Source organism: Protobothrops mucrosquamatus, unplaced genomic scaffold (genome assembly GCF_001527695.2).
Source record: "Protobothrops mucrosquamatus isolate PMUCROS unplaced genomic scaffold, P.Mucros_1.0 scaffold_172, whole genome shotgun sequence".
NCBI classification, from domain to species: domain Eukaryota; kingdom Metazoa; phylum Chordata; class Lepidosauria; order Squamata; family Viperidae; genus Protobothrops; species Protobothrops mucrosquamatus.
In genome coordinates this window covers 87,195-104,634 of record NW_015386248.1, presented here as the reverse complement: position 1 = coordinate 104,634, position 17,440 = coordinate 87,195, and the positions used below count along the sequence as shown (strand labels likewise).

The 17,440-nt window shown below is 38.5% G+C and overlaps 1 protein-coding gene across 4 annotated transcripts in view; it reads left to right on the top strand.

The window, feature by feature from the left end:
* The window catches only part of CADPS2 (calcium dependent secretion activator 2), a 317,808-nt gene that overhangs the window by 240,136 nt on the left and 60,232 nt on the right, over window positions 1-17,440 (top strand). For 3 of the 4 annotated variants that reach the window (XM_029285368.1, XM_015822226.1, XM_029285371.1), the window contains exon 19: window positions 15,505-15,646. In XM_029285368.1, the coding sequence (XP_029141201.1) occupies window positions 15,505-15,646 (142 nt within the window). Of the gene's footprint in view, window positions 1-15,504; window positions 15,647-15,780; window positions 15,901-17,440 lie in introns of all 4 variants that reach the window. The other variant, XM_015822219.1, reaches the window with a different exon arrangement.

Genomic DNA, 17,440 nt, shown 5'->3' with positions numbered 1-17,440 from the left:
GAGAGAGAGAGAGAGAGAGAGAGAGAGAGAGAGAGAGAGAGAGAGAGAGAGAGAGAGAGAGAGAGAGAGAGAGAGAGAGAGGAGTGGAAGAGGAGGAAGCGGAGGAAGCCAAGGTGTTACAAAAAAGGAGAGCTTCCCCCAATTCTTCCACCCTTTCTCTTTTTTTTTAATTTCCTCCCATTCCGTTCAGGTGCAGCTGAGGAAAAGGACGAGGAGGAGAAAACAGGAAGCGTGTGTGTGTGTGTGTGTGTGTGTGTGTGTGTGAGAGAGAGAGAGAGAGAGAGAGAGAGAGAGAGAGAGAGAGGAGGAGGAGGAGGAGAAAGCCGAGATTTTATAAAAAAGGAGAGCGTCCACCTTTCTCCCCCCTCCTTCTCTTTTTTATTTCAGGTGAGAGAGCAAACTTGCAGAATAGCTTTGTGGTCTATTCTTGCCTCCTCCCCTCCCTAAAATCCAGGCAATGATAAAACTCTTTGGATTGAATGGGAAGTTAGAAATTGGTGTGAGTTGAAATTAAAAGGCTGAGTCAACTCCCCCCTCCCCCCCCCGCTCCAATTATTTTGTCGGAGACAAAAATACTTTCCTTCATCTGCTCTTTTATAATTTAATCCAGCCTTATCCAAACTAATATATTTTGGGTGTCATGAACCACAGTTCCTATCATCCTGTGGCTATGCTGGCTAGAAATGCAATGCCTTATTTTCTCTGCAGTATGCGCTTAGGAGGCAGTAGGTCTGTGGGATTTACATGTATTTAAACATTTGTTTCTTCTGCCTAATTTATTAAATCAACATCTAATTTGAAATTAAACGTTTCTGAGAAATCCAGGGTGGTTTACAAGAAAACTCTCAAAGATAGCTATTGTAAAGCATCACTAGCACTGCTTAAACAATATTAAAAGTGTGTATTTTAAGAAAGAAAAATAGTAGTAGTAATTTACTTAGTGCTGTTTGACCATAAAATGTGTTGTTGTTTTACACATGCCTGGCTGAACAGTGTGTTTGGAGTTGCCTCTAAATGGGTGAGGGTTGCACTGTTCATATTTTCCTTGGGAGAAAGTTCTATAATTGGGGTGCTGTCTCTGAGAAGGCTCTGCTTGTGGCCACTGTTCTATAAAACAAACCAGGGGGACCATCTGGTCTAAATGGATAGTAAACATAGATGATTAGGGGGCTGGAGGCTAAAACATATGACAAATGTTTGTGGGAATTGGGTATGTCTAGCTTAGTGAAAAGGACTAGGGGTGGTGACATGACAGCAGTGTTCCAATATTTGATGGGCTGCCACAGAGAACAAGGGGTCAAAGCATCAGAAGGCAAATAATAGATGGAAACTAATCAAAAAGAAAACCAGCCTAGAACTAAGGACTTGTGAAAACAACTAACCAGTGAAAAGGCTTGCCTTCAGAAGTTGTGGATGCTCCATCACTGGAGGCTTTTAGTAGAGATTGGATATTCCATTGTCTGGAATGTTATACATCCCCTGTTTGAGCAGGAGCTTGGACTAAAGACCTCAAAGGTCTCTTCCAACTCTTATTCTTTGAGAGAAATGCTGCCAACCTCTCCCCCTCTCCTCGTCCCTTCCTGGGCACAGAGAGAAGGAGGGAAGGAAGGAGGGAAGGGAAACAGGAAGAAAGTAAGGGAAGGAAGGAGATGGGAATGAAAAGGAGGGAGGCAGGGAAGAAGGGGAGGGAGGAAGGAAAGAAGGAAAGAAAGAGAAGGAAGGAACGAAAGGAAGAAAGAAAGAAAGGAAGGGAGGAAGGAAGGAAGGAAGGAAGCCCTGTTGCCCTTTTGCCTTCCCCTGGTGGTCTCCCATCCTATTGCTGAGGATGCTTTGGTTACAAAGTCAGGTTTCCTCGCATGGAGAGGGAGTGGGCCTCCCTCTGACCCATGCACTTTGTCCTCTTGCACCCACCATGAGCAACCTGGCCAAGGAGAGTAAGCACAGCAGCAGCAGCATTGAGGAGGAGGTAAGTGCAGCTGGGTGCCCCCTCAGGGAAGTGCGGCTAGGCTAGGCAGGGCTGTGGGGTCCTGATGCCGTGGGAGCTCAAGGGCCAGGCCGGGCGCTTGACCTCCACTGCCCAGGGCTCTGGGCAGTCCATGCCACTGCCCAGGGGCCCCATGCACAGCCTGAGGCTCAGTGAGGCTCCTCCAGTGGACCATGCCCTGGCGCTCACCCCCTGTCCCACCCATCCTTCCCCATCCTCGGATGTGCCCCATTCCTGCCCAGGCCCGCACAGGTGCCCCTGACGTGAGTGACATGGAGCTGGCCACGCCCACCCAGTAGGCCACGCCCATGCCAGTCACATCCACCCGGCCCCCCAATGGCAACCACGATGCTGATGCGGCCCTCAATGAAATTGAGTTTGACACCCCTGTTCTAATGGCTTGCTCTGTCAGTGTTGATGCGAGTGGTGTAGATCAGGGGTCCCCAACCGCCGGTCTGTGGACCAGTACCGGGCTGCGGCATGCCAGCAACCAAACCACACAAACAAGCAAAGCCCCATTCACAAGATGCAGGCAACACACAAAACCACACGCCTTCTGGTCCATGGAAAAACCTCTCTCCACAGAACCGGTCTCAGGTGCCCCAAAGGTTGGGGACCTCTGGTCTAGATAGTTCTTTGGTTGGGCTGTTTAAAGTTAGCTAGTTTGGCAGTTCTTTGATTGAGGTATTCCTTGCTTCTTGATTGTTAGTCTAATGTTAATCTTGGGAATCTGCTAATCTGGGTGTTGATTGCTTGTGATGAGGTATTTTGGTCTTTTTGTTTCCTTTTTGGCTTATTGATTGTCTTTTTTGAATGGTATGTAGATGTTGTTTATGTCTATGTGCCTGTTGATGGCCAATTTGTCAGTCTTCCAGAAATTCTCTAGCATTTTTGGACTTGGTTTGGTCTAGGATGTTCACATTTTCCTAGTTGAAATTATTGTTAAGTCTGTCCATGTATTGTGAAATTAAGGAGTTTTCATCGTGTCTTCTGACTGCTAGTAAATGTTCATGGATGCTCTCTGCTAGTCATTTCTGTTACAAAACTATGTTTCCAAGCTCAGAACAACCCAGATTTATAATTATGGTTACATGATGGTTTATCATGTTTACATTCTGAACCTGGCAACCATCATTTTCAAAAAGGTGAAATGGGAGAGTCTGCTTAACTAGGGTTTTCAACATCCACTGCGAGCCCAAAAAGAAGAGTGGAATTGGCTACATATGTAGCAAAGGACACTCTGCATATCATAGTTTAAATTATAATATGGTTTTCCTAGTTTGGTAATGAGAAATATTCTTGCAGAAAATTTTGCATTTGGTCATACAATCGTATCCTTAGAACCATGAATCATTGTAGAAATTGCTCAGTTCGAAAGCAGAAATGGGGACAGGGTTGGTATGGGAGGAAGGAGTATATTTTTAAATGTTTAATAAATGTAGCAGCTGCTACAAGAGATAGCTGCAAGACTGAGTGCAACTTTGCAGTCTAAGCCAGTGATAGCGAACCTTTTAGAGACCGAGTGCCCCAAAACTGGCCCCGCTCCGTGCCACCCTGCCTGCCCGCAGGGCCACTCACCAACTCCAGGGCCCGCCGCAGATCGCCCAGGCAGCCCAGCAGCACCATGGCGGCCACGCCCTCTGCCCACGCCCTGCAGCATCTTTGGGGCATGAGGGCAGATTCTTGTCTACGCTGCCTGGCTGCCATGTCCTTGGCTGCGCTGCTCCACATGGGCCATGCTCGGGGCGACTCTCCTCCAAGGAGGCTGCTGGTGAGGGGGTCGCGGGCGGAGGCAAGGCTGGGGCAATGGCATGTGTGCCCACAGAGAGGGCTCCGAGTACCTTTGCCATAGATTCACCACCACTGGTCTAAGCTTTGGCCTTTTTGTACATGTGTCAGTCTTACTAAAGCATAGATCACAATGCTACATCTGCCATTTTGTGAATTTTTTGACACAGCCATACACACCCCGGATACACCTAAAGAATACCCATGAAAAATACCTATGAGTGTTTGTGTGTGTGTGTGTGTGTGTGTGTGAAACATGTGTATGTGTGTGTTGTGAAGGCTTGGTCTCCATTTCCCCCTAAATATTCCAAATTCTTTGCTAGCATTTCCTATCTTGTATTGGTCTTACACCCACCGCCATGCTTCTAGTTCCCTCCAGATAGTTCTTTAGAAAAAACATTATTACTGAACCCTACAGTAACCGAATGGGATTACTTCACCTACTGTATCATCAGTGCCAATTCAGAAACTGTAAACCTTTATATTCCATAGTCTTCCTGTTCTTTCATATCACAGCTGCTTTGCCATCTTAAGTCAATATTACTTAGTTTCTCACTCAGGCCAACAAGTAATACTATCAAACAGAAACATTAAAAAGGGATCTATTTTTTTTTAAAGTAGACAATAATGTAAAGTCTTGAATTTAAACTTTTTCTCCCCTTATGTCAGTTAAATATGGAATTACTTTAAATAATAATGAGAAAACCATTTCTAAGGGGAGAATGTATTTATTAAAATGACAGAAAATGTATGTTCGTAATGAAGCAGTTATGACCTGTGTTACAAAGTGCTGCTGCTGGAATTTGAAATACCAGTAATTATAGGGCTAACTTTCCTGTTACTTTTTTAATGCAAGAGTAGTTGCTTCAGCTGTAGAAAAATCAGGGCAGTTCCTGCTTCTAAGTCACAAATTCATTTTTCCCAAAGCTGTTTATTTAAAGATGCATTGGAGTCCATAATTACCAGCCCTTTCATAGAGTGAACACATTAAGGCTGTCAGAGAGGAGATTTCATGCTTAGGGTACTGATGTCATGTGTCTTCTTTTAATTTCTAATAAATGAAGTTGTTCAAATTTATTGCTGGATATTTTCATCTCTTTTAAAAAGAGGCTCATACAAATCTAAGGAAAAAGGAAAAATCTGGAATTCTGCTCTCTGGAGAATAAAAAGGCTAGTGTTAATAATTAACAGGGAGAATGAAGTGGAGTCAAATTAGTCATAATAAAGCCCAGAGTGACTGTTAAAGTTAACCTCTCATTATCAAAAAGCTCATTAGGAAATGAAGAGGTGAAAATCCTACTGGATTTTTCTCTCATTGAGCCAGCATCAGAGAGTATCTTTCAGAATTTGTTTTAACGTTTTTAATGTTTTAATCTTTCAAATGTGGACTGTTGTCAGTTGCATTTTGTTCTCTTCCACAAGTTTCAGCCTCCACATTGTGAATCTGTGAAGAATTTCTAGATATATGAATTAGCTAGATTTTTCTGTCTGTGTGTCATTATGCTTCTTCTTATGGATTGATAGAATTCTACAAAGATGCACATCAGTCCTGGATTAACCACTAAGCAATACAAGTATGTGCTTAGGGCACCAAGACAAGGGGGGCACCACAGATTTTTTCCCCACCTATCAAGACCTGAAATTCTTTCCCAGTCACACTCAACTTTAGTCAAATACTTTGTAATTGCCCTTATCTATGATATTTGACTTTGCTCTGCTCTGTTACAAAAACTTTTTTTGGCAAAGTTTAAAAGTTGGATTTGAAGTCTTGTTGGATATCACATTTGTTCTTGTTTCATATTGTGAGAATCTTGCTTCCATCCATGGGCACATTGTTGAACTGTGCTTAGGGCATCAGGTATCCTTAATCTAGCCCAGAAGCATATGCATATATACATGTACATATATAATTTATATTCATATGTTTTAATATGAATACATTAATAAAGTCAAGAGTCAAAGAGTTCATAAAGCTGAATAATATTAAGAATGTTATTCAAAACACTAAAGGAAGTTCCAGTTGTCCTGATCAATTATTTTTCTAGATTTCAGGATTGCAACACATTTCAAAATATAAACTCAATTCCTATAATTTACTGAATTGCTAATATTTGTTATCTATGTAATACTAGCAACACAAAGGACAATAACTCTTGTATAAATTAAACCTTTCCAAGTATATAAATAGAAATTGTATAGGGAAGCAATTTGGAACCTTTTGTTTATCAATTTTGCTTTTAAATTAGAAGCAGGCTAGCCCCATTTTGTAATCTGCCCAGATCCTTGCCTTTATATTTTTCTATATGAGATCTGTTTAAGTCACATTGTTTTTACAAATTATGCCTAAGTGGATTTATCACCAAATAAACAAATGTACAATTCTGTATTTTTAATCTCCTTTGCCATTAAATATTTTGCTGTTAGTGCTTAAAACAAAAAAAAGGTTGTTGTTTTTTATTTTTTATTTTAACTTTGTTTTTCTTTGTTTCTTATAAGATTGGTCTAGCTTCCAAAAAGCTACGGGAACAAGGGGCTGATTTACCTAGCCACATGTTGAAATGTAACACACTCAAGAGATGACAGTATACAACGTGCTTTATCTTATTTGTGTCTTTCTTTTTTAATTAGCAGAAAAATAACACACATTGTGGAAGCTCATTGGAGTTTGGGGAGGTGATACCAGGGAGGCACCCTACTCAAAGCAAGAGGGTGGCAGCAGTAACTACCAAACTGCTATGCCAAGATAGGAGTTAGAGTTAGAATGTACCATATATTCCAGAGATCTTTGGGAGAGGTGCTTTGAAACCTGCAATCTTTTACCGCATACACTATGCCCATTTTTCATCTTTAATAAAATTAATAAAGTTCCAAGCAACATTTTTTAATCTTTATCAAACTTTTTCTAAAAAAACATTAGTTTTGGTATAATTCATGAACATTTATTTCCGCTGAGCTATTATTTTAACAAAAGTTATGCAAAATAATTTGCTTCAGTAATTTTTACACAAAAAATACAAAGTAATGGGTTATATTTGGTGTTTGGGAGATGTTACACATTGAGCGATGAAATTATTCTCATTTCACATGATTGTATACAGTAGGTGTTTGGGCAAGTTTTCCTTCTTTTTCATAGGTGCCTAAAGAAAACCTTGAATTGGATGGATTCTCTATAGCTCATTATTCTCTTCTGTTTATTGACCTTGTCCCTGGTACCTAAATAATAGTTTATCAGAAAGCTGAAGGGTTTTTTTTTTATTTGCCACAAATGCATTCAGTAGAAAATATTCAGGTAGCAATATATTGTGTAGATTTATACAATGTTAACAGTTAATGTATCCAGAAATTTTGTTGAGCAGTAGACAATTCATTTTCTTGATTTTGAAGGATTTTTATGTTTATAAAGTAGATTTAAAAACAAATAAAATTTTTAGAAAGTATGCCATAATTTTAGTGAGAGATGCTACTGTATAGAATATTACATTTGAGTAAAGGTCAAGCTTTAAAATGCTAATGTTAAATGTTATCATGAACAAAGTTGTTATTTGGATCACGTGTTGTCTTGTAATAATTATTCCTTCCTACTGGACCATATGGAGTGATTATAAACTTCACACTTTGATGCACATCTGTCTACTTGGTGATAAGTCCATGCAGGAATATCATAATTTGTAAAAAAAAATATTTTTAAAGCAAACCTACATACATTCAGTTGCAGACCTTTATGAATCTTAATATTGTTCCTTTGCAAATCTACATATGCAGATTCATTAATCTATTTTATTTTAGTTTGATGCTATTCTGATATACCTAAAAGATTTTTATATTACACAAAAAATTGGTAACAATTTTCAACAGCAATCAAGAATTTACTATAGGAAATCTTTGGTTCAGCTCTCTCCAAATCACTGAACTCATTAGACATATTTATCTCTCTTTCATCAGCTAATTGACAGAGTGATTTTAAATATTCGAAGAAAATACATAGGAAAGTCTATGAAATTCTAACATGGCCTTTGATCATGATGATATAACTACAATATATAGCAGTTAATTTAGTTATACTAAATACAGGAACTATAAGGAGGACTAATGTCCACTATTGCAATACAACAGGAGAGCTAATCCAGTCTATACGGGTAGTTCTTGACTTACAACCATTCATTTAGTGACTCTTTGAAGTTACAATGGCACTGAAAAAAGTGACTTATGAACATTTTTTATGATTGTAGCATCCTCAAGGTCACGTGACCAAAATTCATATGTTTGGCAACTGGCATATATTTATGACCGTTGCAGTATCCCGGGGTCAGGTGATCACCTTTTGTGACCTTCTGACAGGCAAAGTGAATAGGGAAGCCAGATGTATTTAACAACCATGTTGCTAACTTAATAACTGCATTGATTCACTTAACAGCTGTAGAAGAAAAGTCTAAAATGGGGCAAAACTCATTTAACAACTATCTTGCCTTGCAACAGACATTTTGGGCTCAATTGTGGTCGTAAGTCGAGGACTTCCAGTAATTAGATGCAAAATAAATCAAAATAAGTTTAGAACTCTCAAATCCCTTTTTGGATAATTTTACTGTTTTATCTATCAATATATATTTTTGCATCTGTTGCCATGTATTTTGAGAACCAGGAAAATCTATAGAGTAATCTGGATGCCAGTAGTTGCCAGTTCATTTAGCTCACTCTGTCACTCTATCCAGTGTGCACCACAAGGAGGGAAACTAGCTTTACACTCCATATATGTTAATATATTTTTCTAGTCAATGAACAACATGCCATATGCTAAATAAATAAACAAAATCAATTTGCATTTTTGCTACTTTAAAATTCAAACTACCTGGATTGTTAATTTTAATGTTTGAACAGCCACATTCTCAAAGATCCTGATTCATGCAAACAAATCATTATTTAACAAACTCTGAGATAACCCACTTATTGTCTGCATGTACATTGCTCACATAGTCTTATTTAAGAGACCCATGAGATCATTTTCTGCTATGATTTTCTGGAAAGAAAGCAGCCTAGGCTCATGCTAAAAATGTGTTTAACATTTCAAACTGCTCTGAAGAAAGGTGAATGGTGCTCTTGAAAAAGAGAAAGTATCTTGTGAGCTGCCATTAAGGGTTGGGTTAAATATAAAGATAGATACCAATTGACTGTGAGGTACAATATAAGGCACATATATGAATAATCTCTATTTATTAAAAGCAGCTACATCTGTCTGCAGTCTTCCACATTTTTGTCTCCACAGCCTGGAAAAAAACATGGCTACTTCAGTGATTTGAGGAGAGGCACTTCATGTATGTTCTCTTATGTTGAAAAATACCTTTCAAAATTGCACAGAGCAATCCTGCTTATGTGAGCAATATTTTAGTGTCGGGTTTGTATGTCCTTAGCTCCCTGTTTTATTCCCTAGAATCACATCTCAACAGCAACACATGCCCAGGAGGCTTGATTAAGGCAAATTCCTTTGAGGAGAAGGTTACCACAGAGCATTTCACAAAATATTCAGGAAGCTCAAGGAACTTTCCAGTAACTATTTGTCTCTATGCAAATCTGCCCCTTATGTATTTGAATCCCAACATTTTGTGGAAATTCATAGTTTTGGTGTCCTGACACATGTTTCATCACCTGCCAGTCCCCATTGTCCAGGTCATAGTCCAAGTTGTGATATCTTGAAAGACCTCACTAATATGATAGGTCTCCAGAAGGATGATGAGGAATGATGACATGGTATGTAGAGTTTTCTGCAGCTTCTCTCTTTCCCTGAATCCTACTGTAGGAGTTTGAGCCAGCAAGCTTCTGGTTATTTGTAGTGGTTCTATGGGTTATCTACCTTAAATCGATAATGTTCTGCATTACTTGTAAAAGCTGTGATCTGTTGTTTTTGAAGCATTTATATGGAGATGGGTATCACAGACTCAAACCATTGATCTGTCTTTTGAACATAACTTTAATTTCTGTTCCAAATGTTAAACATAATTTTTCATATCTCTATTGCCTACTTTGTTAACTGGAGGAAGCATATACATAAAGCATATCTAATACTAATTTCCTCTTGCTATTTTCTGCCAGTAACTCAACTGTGAAATTACTCATTTTTGTAAACCTGGAAATATTTTAAAATGAAATTTATATTCTTTTACCAGGAAAAGTGTGATGGGAAACCTTTTTTCCCCCTAGAGTACTCATACAGGCAGGCAGTCTTATTAACGTGACCTTTGGAAGACTTAGTTATATGTGATAAACATATATAGGCACACAAAATCCTATCACTATATTAATGAAGGCGAGTTAACACTCTAATTAAAGTTGTTGGGTAGAAGGCCAGAGGATAACTCAGCTAGTCAAGCTAGAAAAATCAAAAACAAGTAGAGGAGTTGCAGGTGTGAGCTGCATATGTGTGTCGCATATGTTACCTAATATATGTTTTCTTTGGGTCGTGGTTCAAGATCTGCTGTGGAACTAATAATGGAATGGTTAGATTCAGGGAGGGATTGGGAATGAGAAATTAGGAAATAGATAGAACAACAACAAAAAATGATGGGTAGTTGCTTGTATTTAAGTCATGTATAAGAGCATGCAGTACCTGGAGAAAAGATGGGGAACTCATCCAATTTGTGGATGATACCAAGCTGGCAGGAATAGCCAACACTCCAGAAGACAGTGGTACAGGAGGACCTGGACAGACTTGAACACTGGGCGCTATCTAACAAAATGAAATTCAATCGTGAAAAAAATAAGGTTCTACATTTAGGCAAGAAAAACCAAATGTACAGGTATAGTATAGGGGGTACCTTGCTCAATAGTAGTAACTGTGAGAGGGATCTCGGAGTCCTAGTGGACAATCACTTAAATATGAGCCAGTAGTGTGCTGCAGCTGCCAAAAAAGTCAACACAGTGCTGGGCTGCATTAACAGAGGGATAGAATCAAGATCATATGAAGTATTAATACCACTTTACAATGCCTTGGTAAGGCCACACTTGGAATACTGCATCCAGTTTTGGTCACCACGATATAAAAAAGATGTTGAGACTCTAGAAAGAGTACAGAGAAGAGCAACAAAGATAATTAGGGGACTGGAGGCTAAAACATATAAGGAACGGTTGCTGGAATTGGGTATGTCTAGTTTAACGAAGAGAAGGATGAGGGGGGACATGATAGCAATGTTCCAATATCTCAGGGGCTTCCACAAAGAAGAGGGAGTCAAGCTATTCTCCAAAGCGCCTGAAGGCAGGACAAGAAGCAACAGATGGAAACTAATCAAGGAGAGAAGCAACCTAGAACTAAGGAGAAACTTTCTGACAGTTAGAACAATTAACCAGTGGAACAACCTGCCTCCAGAAGCGGCGAATGCTCCAACACTGGAAGTTTTTAAGAAGAGATTGGACAGCCATTTATCCGAAATGGTGTAAGGTTTCCTACCTGAGCAGGGGATTGGACTCGATGACCTCCAAGGTCCCTTCCAACTTTATTATTATTATTATTATTATTATTATTATTATTATTATTATTATTATTATTATTATTATTATTATTATTATTATTATTATTATTATTATTTAGTTAGTTCAGGTGCCTTGGGAAACTGTTGTTGATTTCTTTGTCAGTGGTACTAATGAACTCAGCCTGAATTTCTATGGCTGGTCCTCTTCCACCACTTTGCAGCTTAAGTACACTGCTTTCACAAATGCAGTTCAACTAGAATTCCATGTTAATGGTAAGAAGTCATCGATAGCCTATGTATACCACAGTAGCAGCTTTTCATTTTAACCATAATTTCAGTGGAATGATTCATTGATTGAAATCCTAATCTTTAATAATGAGTCCGAATAAATACAGTGAATGAATACTCAGACGATTGAAGTGATACAGTTGGGAAATCAATGCATTCTCCTTGATTCCTTTCTTTCTCCTTTCTTCCCTTTACTCCAAAGATTAGTTGTATGTTCAAGTAACCATGCCAGTTGCTTAAGGTGAACATAGCTCAGTGGAAATATTTTAAAGTATCATATGACCATCCTAGCTGATGTGATCTCTGTACTCCAGAAACCAAGAGATCACAAAGTTGGAGAAGGCTGATATAAAGGGCTTAGGACATATCTCTTTAACTGTGTGATTTAACTTTGGATCATCAGTCCAACACCAGTTTTTCTGCCTTTCCTGATTAATGAGAATATGTGTTTTTCCTTGCAGCCTATCCAGGTAAGAGCAGGAAATGGGAAGGAGGAGAGAAGCTTTTGTGAATGGATGTCAATGTTAGGGAAAGGATAGGCAGATACCAGGCTGCATCCAAGATGTTGAGTGAAGCTTTAGACCACCTGGCTATTTAGACAAATGTGTTGGTCTTTTTGGATGGTCTTTAGTTTGATGGAGGGAGAGCATGGATTAGGGAAATGCATGAAAAGATATAGCGGGTGATTGAAATGATTCTGCATTTCAGCCACCACCAGTGCCTGGTCTTCAAAACATCAATGTCTTTGTTTGACTTGTCTTTGTTTGTTGTTGCCTAATGTAATGTTGGTATGTAATAAAGTTTGCCTTTGTGATTTAATTGTGGATAAGCCAGCCTGTTCTGAATTACCAAAAGCTGGCTGAACAATGGTTTTGGGTATGGTATGGGCCATGATTCTGGGGCAGGAGTGGTGGAATGACTATTGCTATTTGTGAGATTCTGCTGACTTCCAAGAAGATGATTGTACAGATAACTGGAGGTGAGATCGTACTTGAGAAATTGTGTTTTAGGGGTCAGATGGATTTGCTACTCTTCCTGCTGCATATTATGGCTGAAGTGACAATAGAGTTCTCCAGCCTTATGATCCTGAGAGACTTCAAATCTGGTTTTGATTTTACAAATCAGAAGTTCATGGCAGCAGTCTAAAACACACTAGAGGTAGTCTTCACTTAATAACCACAATTGGGACAGGCAATTCCATCATTAAGCAGTATAGTGGATAAGTGAAACATCACATGACCACCATCCCAACACACACACTTAATGACATCTGTTCCACTGCAGTTGTTAAGCAAACTACCTGTGGTTAAATGCAACATCACATGACCGCAATTTGTGACTTACTTCCTGTTTTCACTGACTTTGTTTGTTGGAAGCTGGCTGTGGGGGTTGCAAATGGTGATCACATGACCACAGTTTCTATCATTGTAAATGTGGGCCAGATGCAAAGTGCCTCAATTGCAATCATGTAACTGCAGTTTTGAGACCCAGTCATAAATCTACTTTTGCAGTATGTTGTAATTTTGAACAGTCACTAAACAAGGCATTTGGTAAGCCAGGCTACCTGTAGATCTATTTTTTGTCTCAAGGGAGTGGTAACATGACCTGTTATTGATGGATATTACCTTCAGTCCCTTATCGTGAAAGGATTACTCTCTATTGCCCTTGCAGTTTTCTGTACTTGCTCCTCACCACAGGGAAGAAGGACCTGTTTGAATAGTTCACTCAGGCATCCACTTCTCCCAGGCTCAATTGCATCACATAAAGTATAAGCTGGTGTGGGCGTGGCCTGCACGTGATGCATCTGGCCTGCAGGCCACCAGTTTAACACCCCTGCTCTAGAGGGAACTTAAGCTATTAGTCCTGAGGAAATGGACAGGATTGTTCAGGCTATGAATTATGCTTCCTGTGTTTAGATCCATGTCTCACCTGTCTGTCACGTGGCTGGACCCATGCAGTAGTAATGCTTCTCTGGGAAAGGGGATGGTTTAATCTGCTTTGAAACAAAACGTGGTCTGAACTCTCCTTAAAACACGTTTGGTAGATGCAAACACCTGGAGAAATTTCATCAGGTCTCCAACCTTCTCTTCCCTTCCCTTTTTGGGGAAAGTCGTGGAGAGGGTGGGAGGCTTATGCCTTCAAAGATCCTGGAGAAACATGGAGTATCTAGAGCTTTTTCACTCAGGTTTGGGTGATCATACCAAAAATGCCTTGATTGTGTTTGTGGATTATCTTTGACAGGCACAGGACTAAGGTAGTGCTTCTGTCCTGGAATTGCTAGATCTCTCAGACATATTATTAATCATGGTGTTCTTCTGGACCAGTTCAGGCCCTTGAATGTGTCAGGCAGTATTTTGTGGTGGTTCTCCTTGTTCCTCCAGATCTGGTTCCAGTCACAATTGGTATCCTCATCTCTCCCTCTTTTATTTAACATCTACATGGAACATTGAGTGAGGCAATCTATTGAGATGAAGTTAAGTATGATCAGTAGACTGATGGTATTCAGCTCTAAATTTCTGTCCTGCTTCTATCTAGAGTTCTCTCCCACTGCCAGGAGGTTCTAGCGGTCTGGATGGGGAAAAACAGGCTTTGACTCAACAATAACAAGATGAGATAACTTGGTTTTAAAACTCTCCAGATATGTGGATATTTCATTTTTTACTCTCTCAGATAGTCACTGCACAATTTGGAGCTCTACTTAGTGAGCAACTGGCAGGATGAAGGACTTTCACACACCTTCATCCTGTCCTTCAATTGTACTTCTTAGAATGGGAAATTCTATTCCCAATTACTCATGCTTAAAGCCACTTCCCAGTTGGGCTCCCAAGCTGCCCATAAAGAGCATTCAGAAGCCCTAACTGGTTCATAATATTAAGGCAATTTGAGGAAACCATGATATGCCCATATGACATCTCTGCTTCATGGACTACACTGGCTCCAGTAGGTTTATGGGTACAATTCAAGGTGCTAGTGGTGACTATAAAACCCCACAAGGCCAGATTATTTATGGGATCACTGATCCCCAATTATACCTGCCCTTCCCACCAGATTTGACAAGGTGGGTGTAGAAGATCCCTTCTCTGAAACAATGCCACCTAATGGGACCCACAGAGTTGCAGCATCTGCTTTATGGAATAGCATTCTTCAAGATGCAGACTTAGCATTCTTAAAAGCTTTGAAGACAAGGCTTTTTTTCAATCATTGAGGTCATCTAGTTAGTAGAACCCAATATGTGTGGCTTGATTGAATTATAGTTTTCAGGGAGTTTGGCTAGATTGTAATATTTTATTATTTCTTGGATTTTTTGCATGCATTGTGCATCACTCAGAGTCACAAGATTTTGATGGAAGGCTATATAAATTCAATAAATAAATAATTTTTCATTTTAAAAAAAATCTCTTTCTATAGGTATTTTTCTTCTTTTCAGTTTTTCCCTGATCTTGTAATATATTTGTGTTTCTTTACATACCCATATATCTATATGAAAATAATATATTAAATAAGCAATGCTTCAATCTGAATTTCCTTTGTCTACACAAATGATGTTCTAGGCAGAAACATAGAGTATACTGTTTAAATGTTTGCATGTTTGTTCACTTCAAATCTATCTTCACATTCCAGATTAATGTTCCATTTTTAAATTTGTTTTTTAATTGGATTACATTTCATTTCCAGATAATTTTATGTTTTGGAGGGTTTTTTTAGGACATTTTTATTTTGAAAACATGGCTGTTTATTGTCATTGGTCTTCAGATGTATAATCCTACTCATGTTTAAAGCAAGATTTTGTTGAAATCAATTTGTTTCTCTCCGATGTACATAGTCATGCATTCTTCAGGAAGTGCTTAGCCATTAAATCCAATTTTGATTATGTTTAGTTTACCCATGACAGTCTTTTATGAAACATTAGCTTTTTTTATCTTAAGCCTGTACAAATGAGAAAGAAATAATCACAACTATTTGCACTGTTTTGTTTTGTTTTTCAAGCACTTTTGTGCAATGGAAAGTTTCACAAGCATTTGCAAGAGATTTTTGTTCCCTTGGTCATCCGCTACATTGATCTCATGGAATCATCCATTGCCCAGTCCCTTCACAGAGGTCTTGAACAGGAATCATGGCAGCCTGTCAAGTAAGTGTTTCTGGAAAGCCTACACCAACTGCACCAATAATATCTTTATTCTCATTTTGGTTTGCTATTCTCCTCAATGTTTGTTTTTATATATTATTTTTTATGGTTTCCATGCATTGTTTATTTCTTCACAGGACCATCACCAACAGTCTTCCCAATGTAGCTCTTCCAAAAGTTCCAAGTTTGCCTCTTAATCTTCCCCAGATACCTAGTTTTTCTACACCAACATGGATGGCTTCTTTATATGACTCCACGTGTGTATTCTTGACTGAACTTTGAGTGTCTGTATGTGTCTCAGCTCTGCATGGCCTTGCTGGTGTCATGTTGTACAGCTGCATTTGGACCGCATGGTGTTTGTGATCATTGGATTGGAAATTAGAATTTTTTGGTTGACAGCCAAGCATGGAATGTCATTGGATTGTGCTTTTTGGTGTATAAGATCTCAGTAGGATATTACTTAAAATTAACTAGATAAAGGTTTTGTTATGATACACTTAATAGTCATCACCCTTAATTACATAATTGCTCTTATTTAGTTAATAAGCAGTGTGGAAGCACTTTAAATTATTGTACTCAAGTATGTTTTTTTTAATGTCAATAGCTCTTTGTGTTTTGGCGTGTTGTTACTAATCCACTGCATGTGCCAAATAATTTCAAAAGCTGCAGCAGTAGCAGTTGGTTTTATTATTTTTATGAGACTTTGATAGTCTTCTTTTATTAAGGCACTCCTAGCATTAATAGAGTTCAATTCCCAACTAATTACACTGCAGCCGACTGAGATTCCATCTCTTATTTTTTTACAAAACAGAATCAGATAGCTTTCTGTGTTTTCAAAGAGCAACTTTACAATTACTGTATACATTACGGTTATATTATATTAGGAAAATGCATTCAGTAAACCGAACAAAATTAGCAATATGTGAAGAGAGACTTCCAAATTTGTACTAGTCAAGAGGCATTTTCCAATTTTTATGATGTTTCTTTCTTCACTAATTTCTTTGTGAGAGAAGATAAAATGGTAGAAAATAAAGGATGACTATAAAAAGGTAAAAAAAAGGTCTCAACTTTTACATGGTTGTATGATTCCAACAAGGCAATCCCAACATAAAAGCTTCTCCTGGATGCATCCAGAAGTACTGTACTCACTAAAACCTGTCATTTAACCTGTATCCACTAATTTAAAAAAATCAGTAGATTTACATGTACATATAATTGTTGATACCAATATTTTTTTCTGCTATTTATTGTCTCATTCCCTGTAATTGGAGATTCTATTGTTTATGTAGCTATAACAAAACCATTCATGCCTAAGGAAGGAAAATTAGAATTACAGCACTTCCAATAGTATAAAAAAATATCCAGAATAGCATGGATTCATGAAGAGGTCAAGGTTGATTAGTGACTGGAACATTATGGTGAAGATTATTGTACTTTACATTTTCTTGCATTCTTATTATATTTAACTCAAGACCAAACAAAGCAAGGCTTCATTCATAAGATTACCAATTATATAAATGAATGTTTGAAATAAATAGGTAGGTGGGCTGATTTGGATCAAGATTCTTGTATGTGGAGGGACTTTAACCCTTGCCATGTTTAGATTTGATTCAGAAGTGCTGTGCTTGTTTTCAAGGTGAGCATGTCTAGTTACAAAAACATTTATCAAAAGTTAACCTGGTGTGGTTTAGAAAGTGGCCACACCTCTGAATAAATAGTTTCATCCACTCCCATTTTTATTTTCTGAGACTGACTTATAGGATCTATATTGTATTTAGATAAAGATGACATTAGATG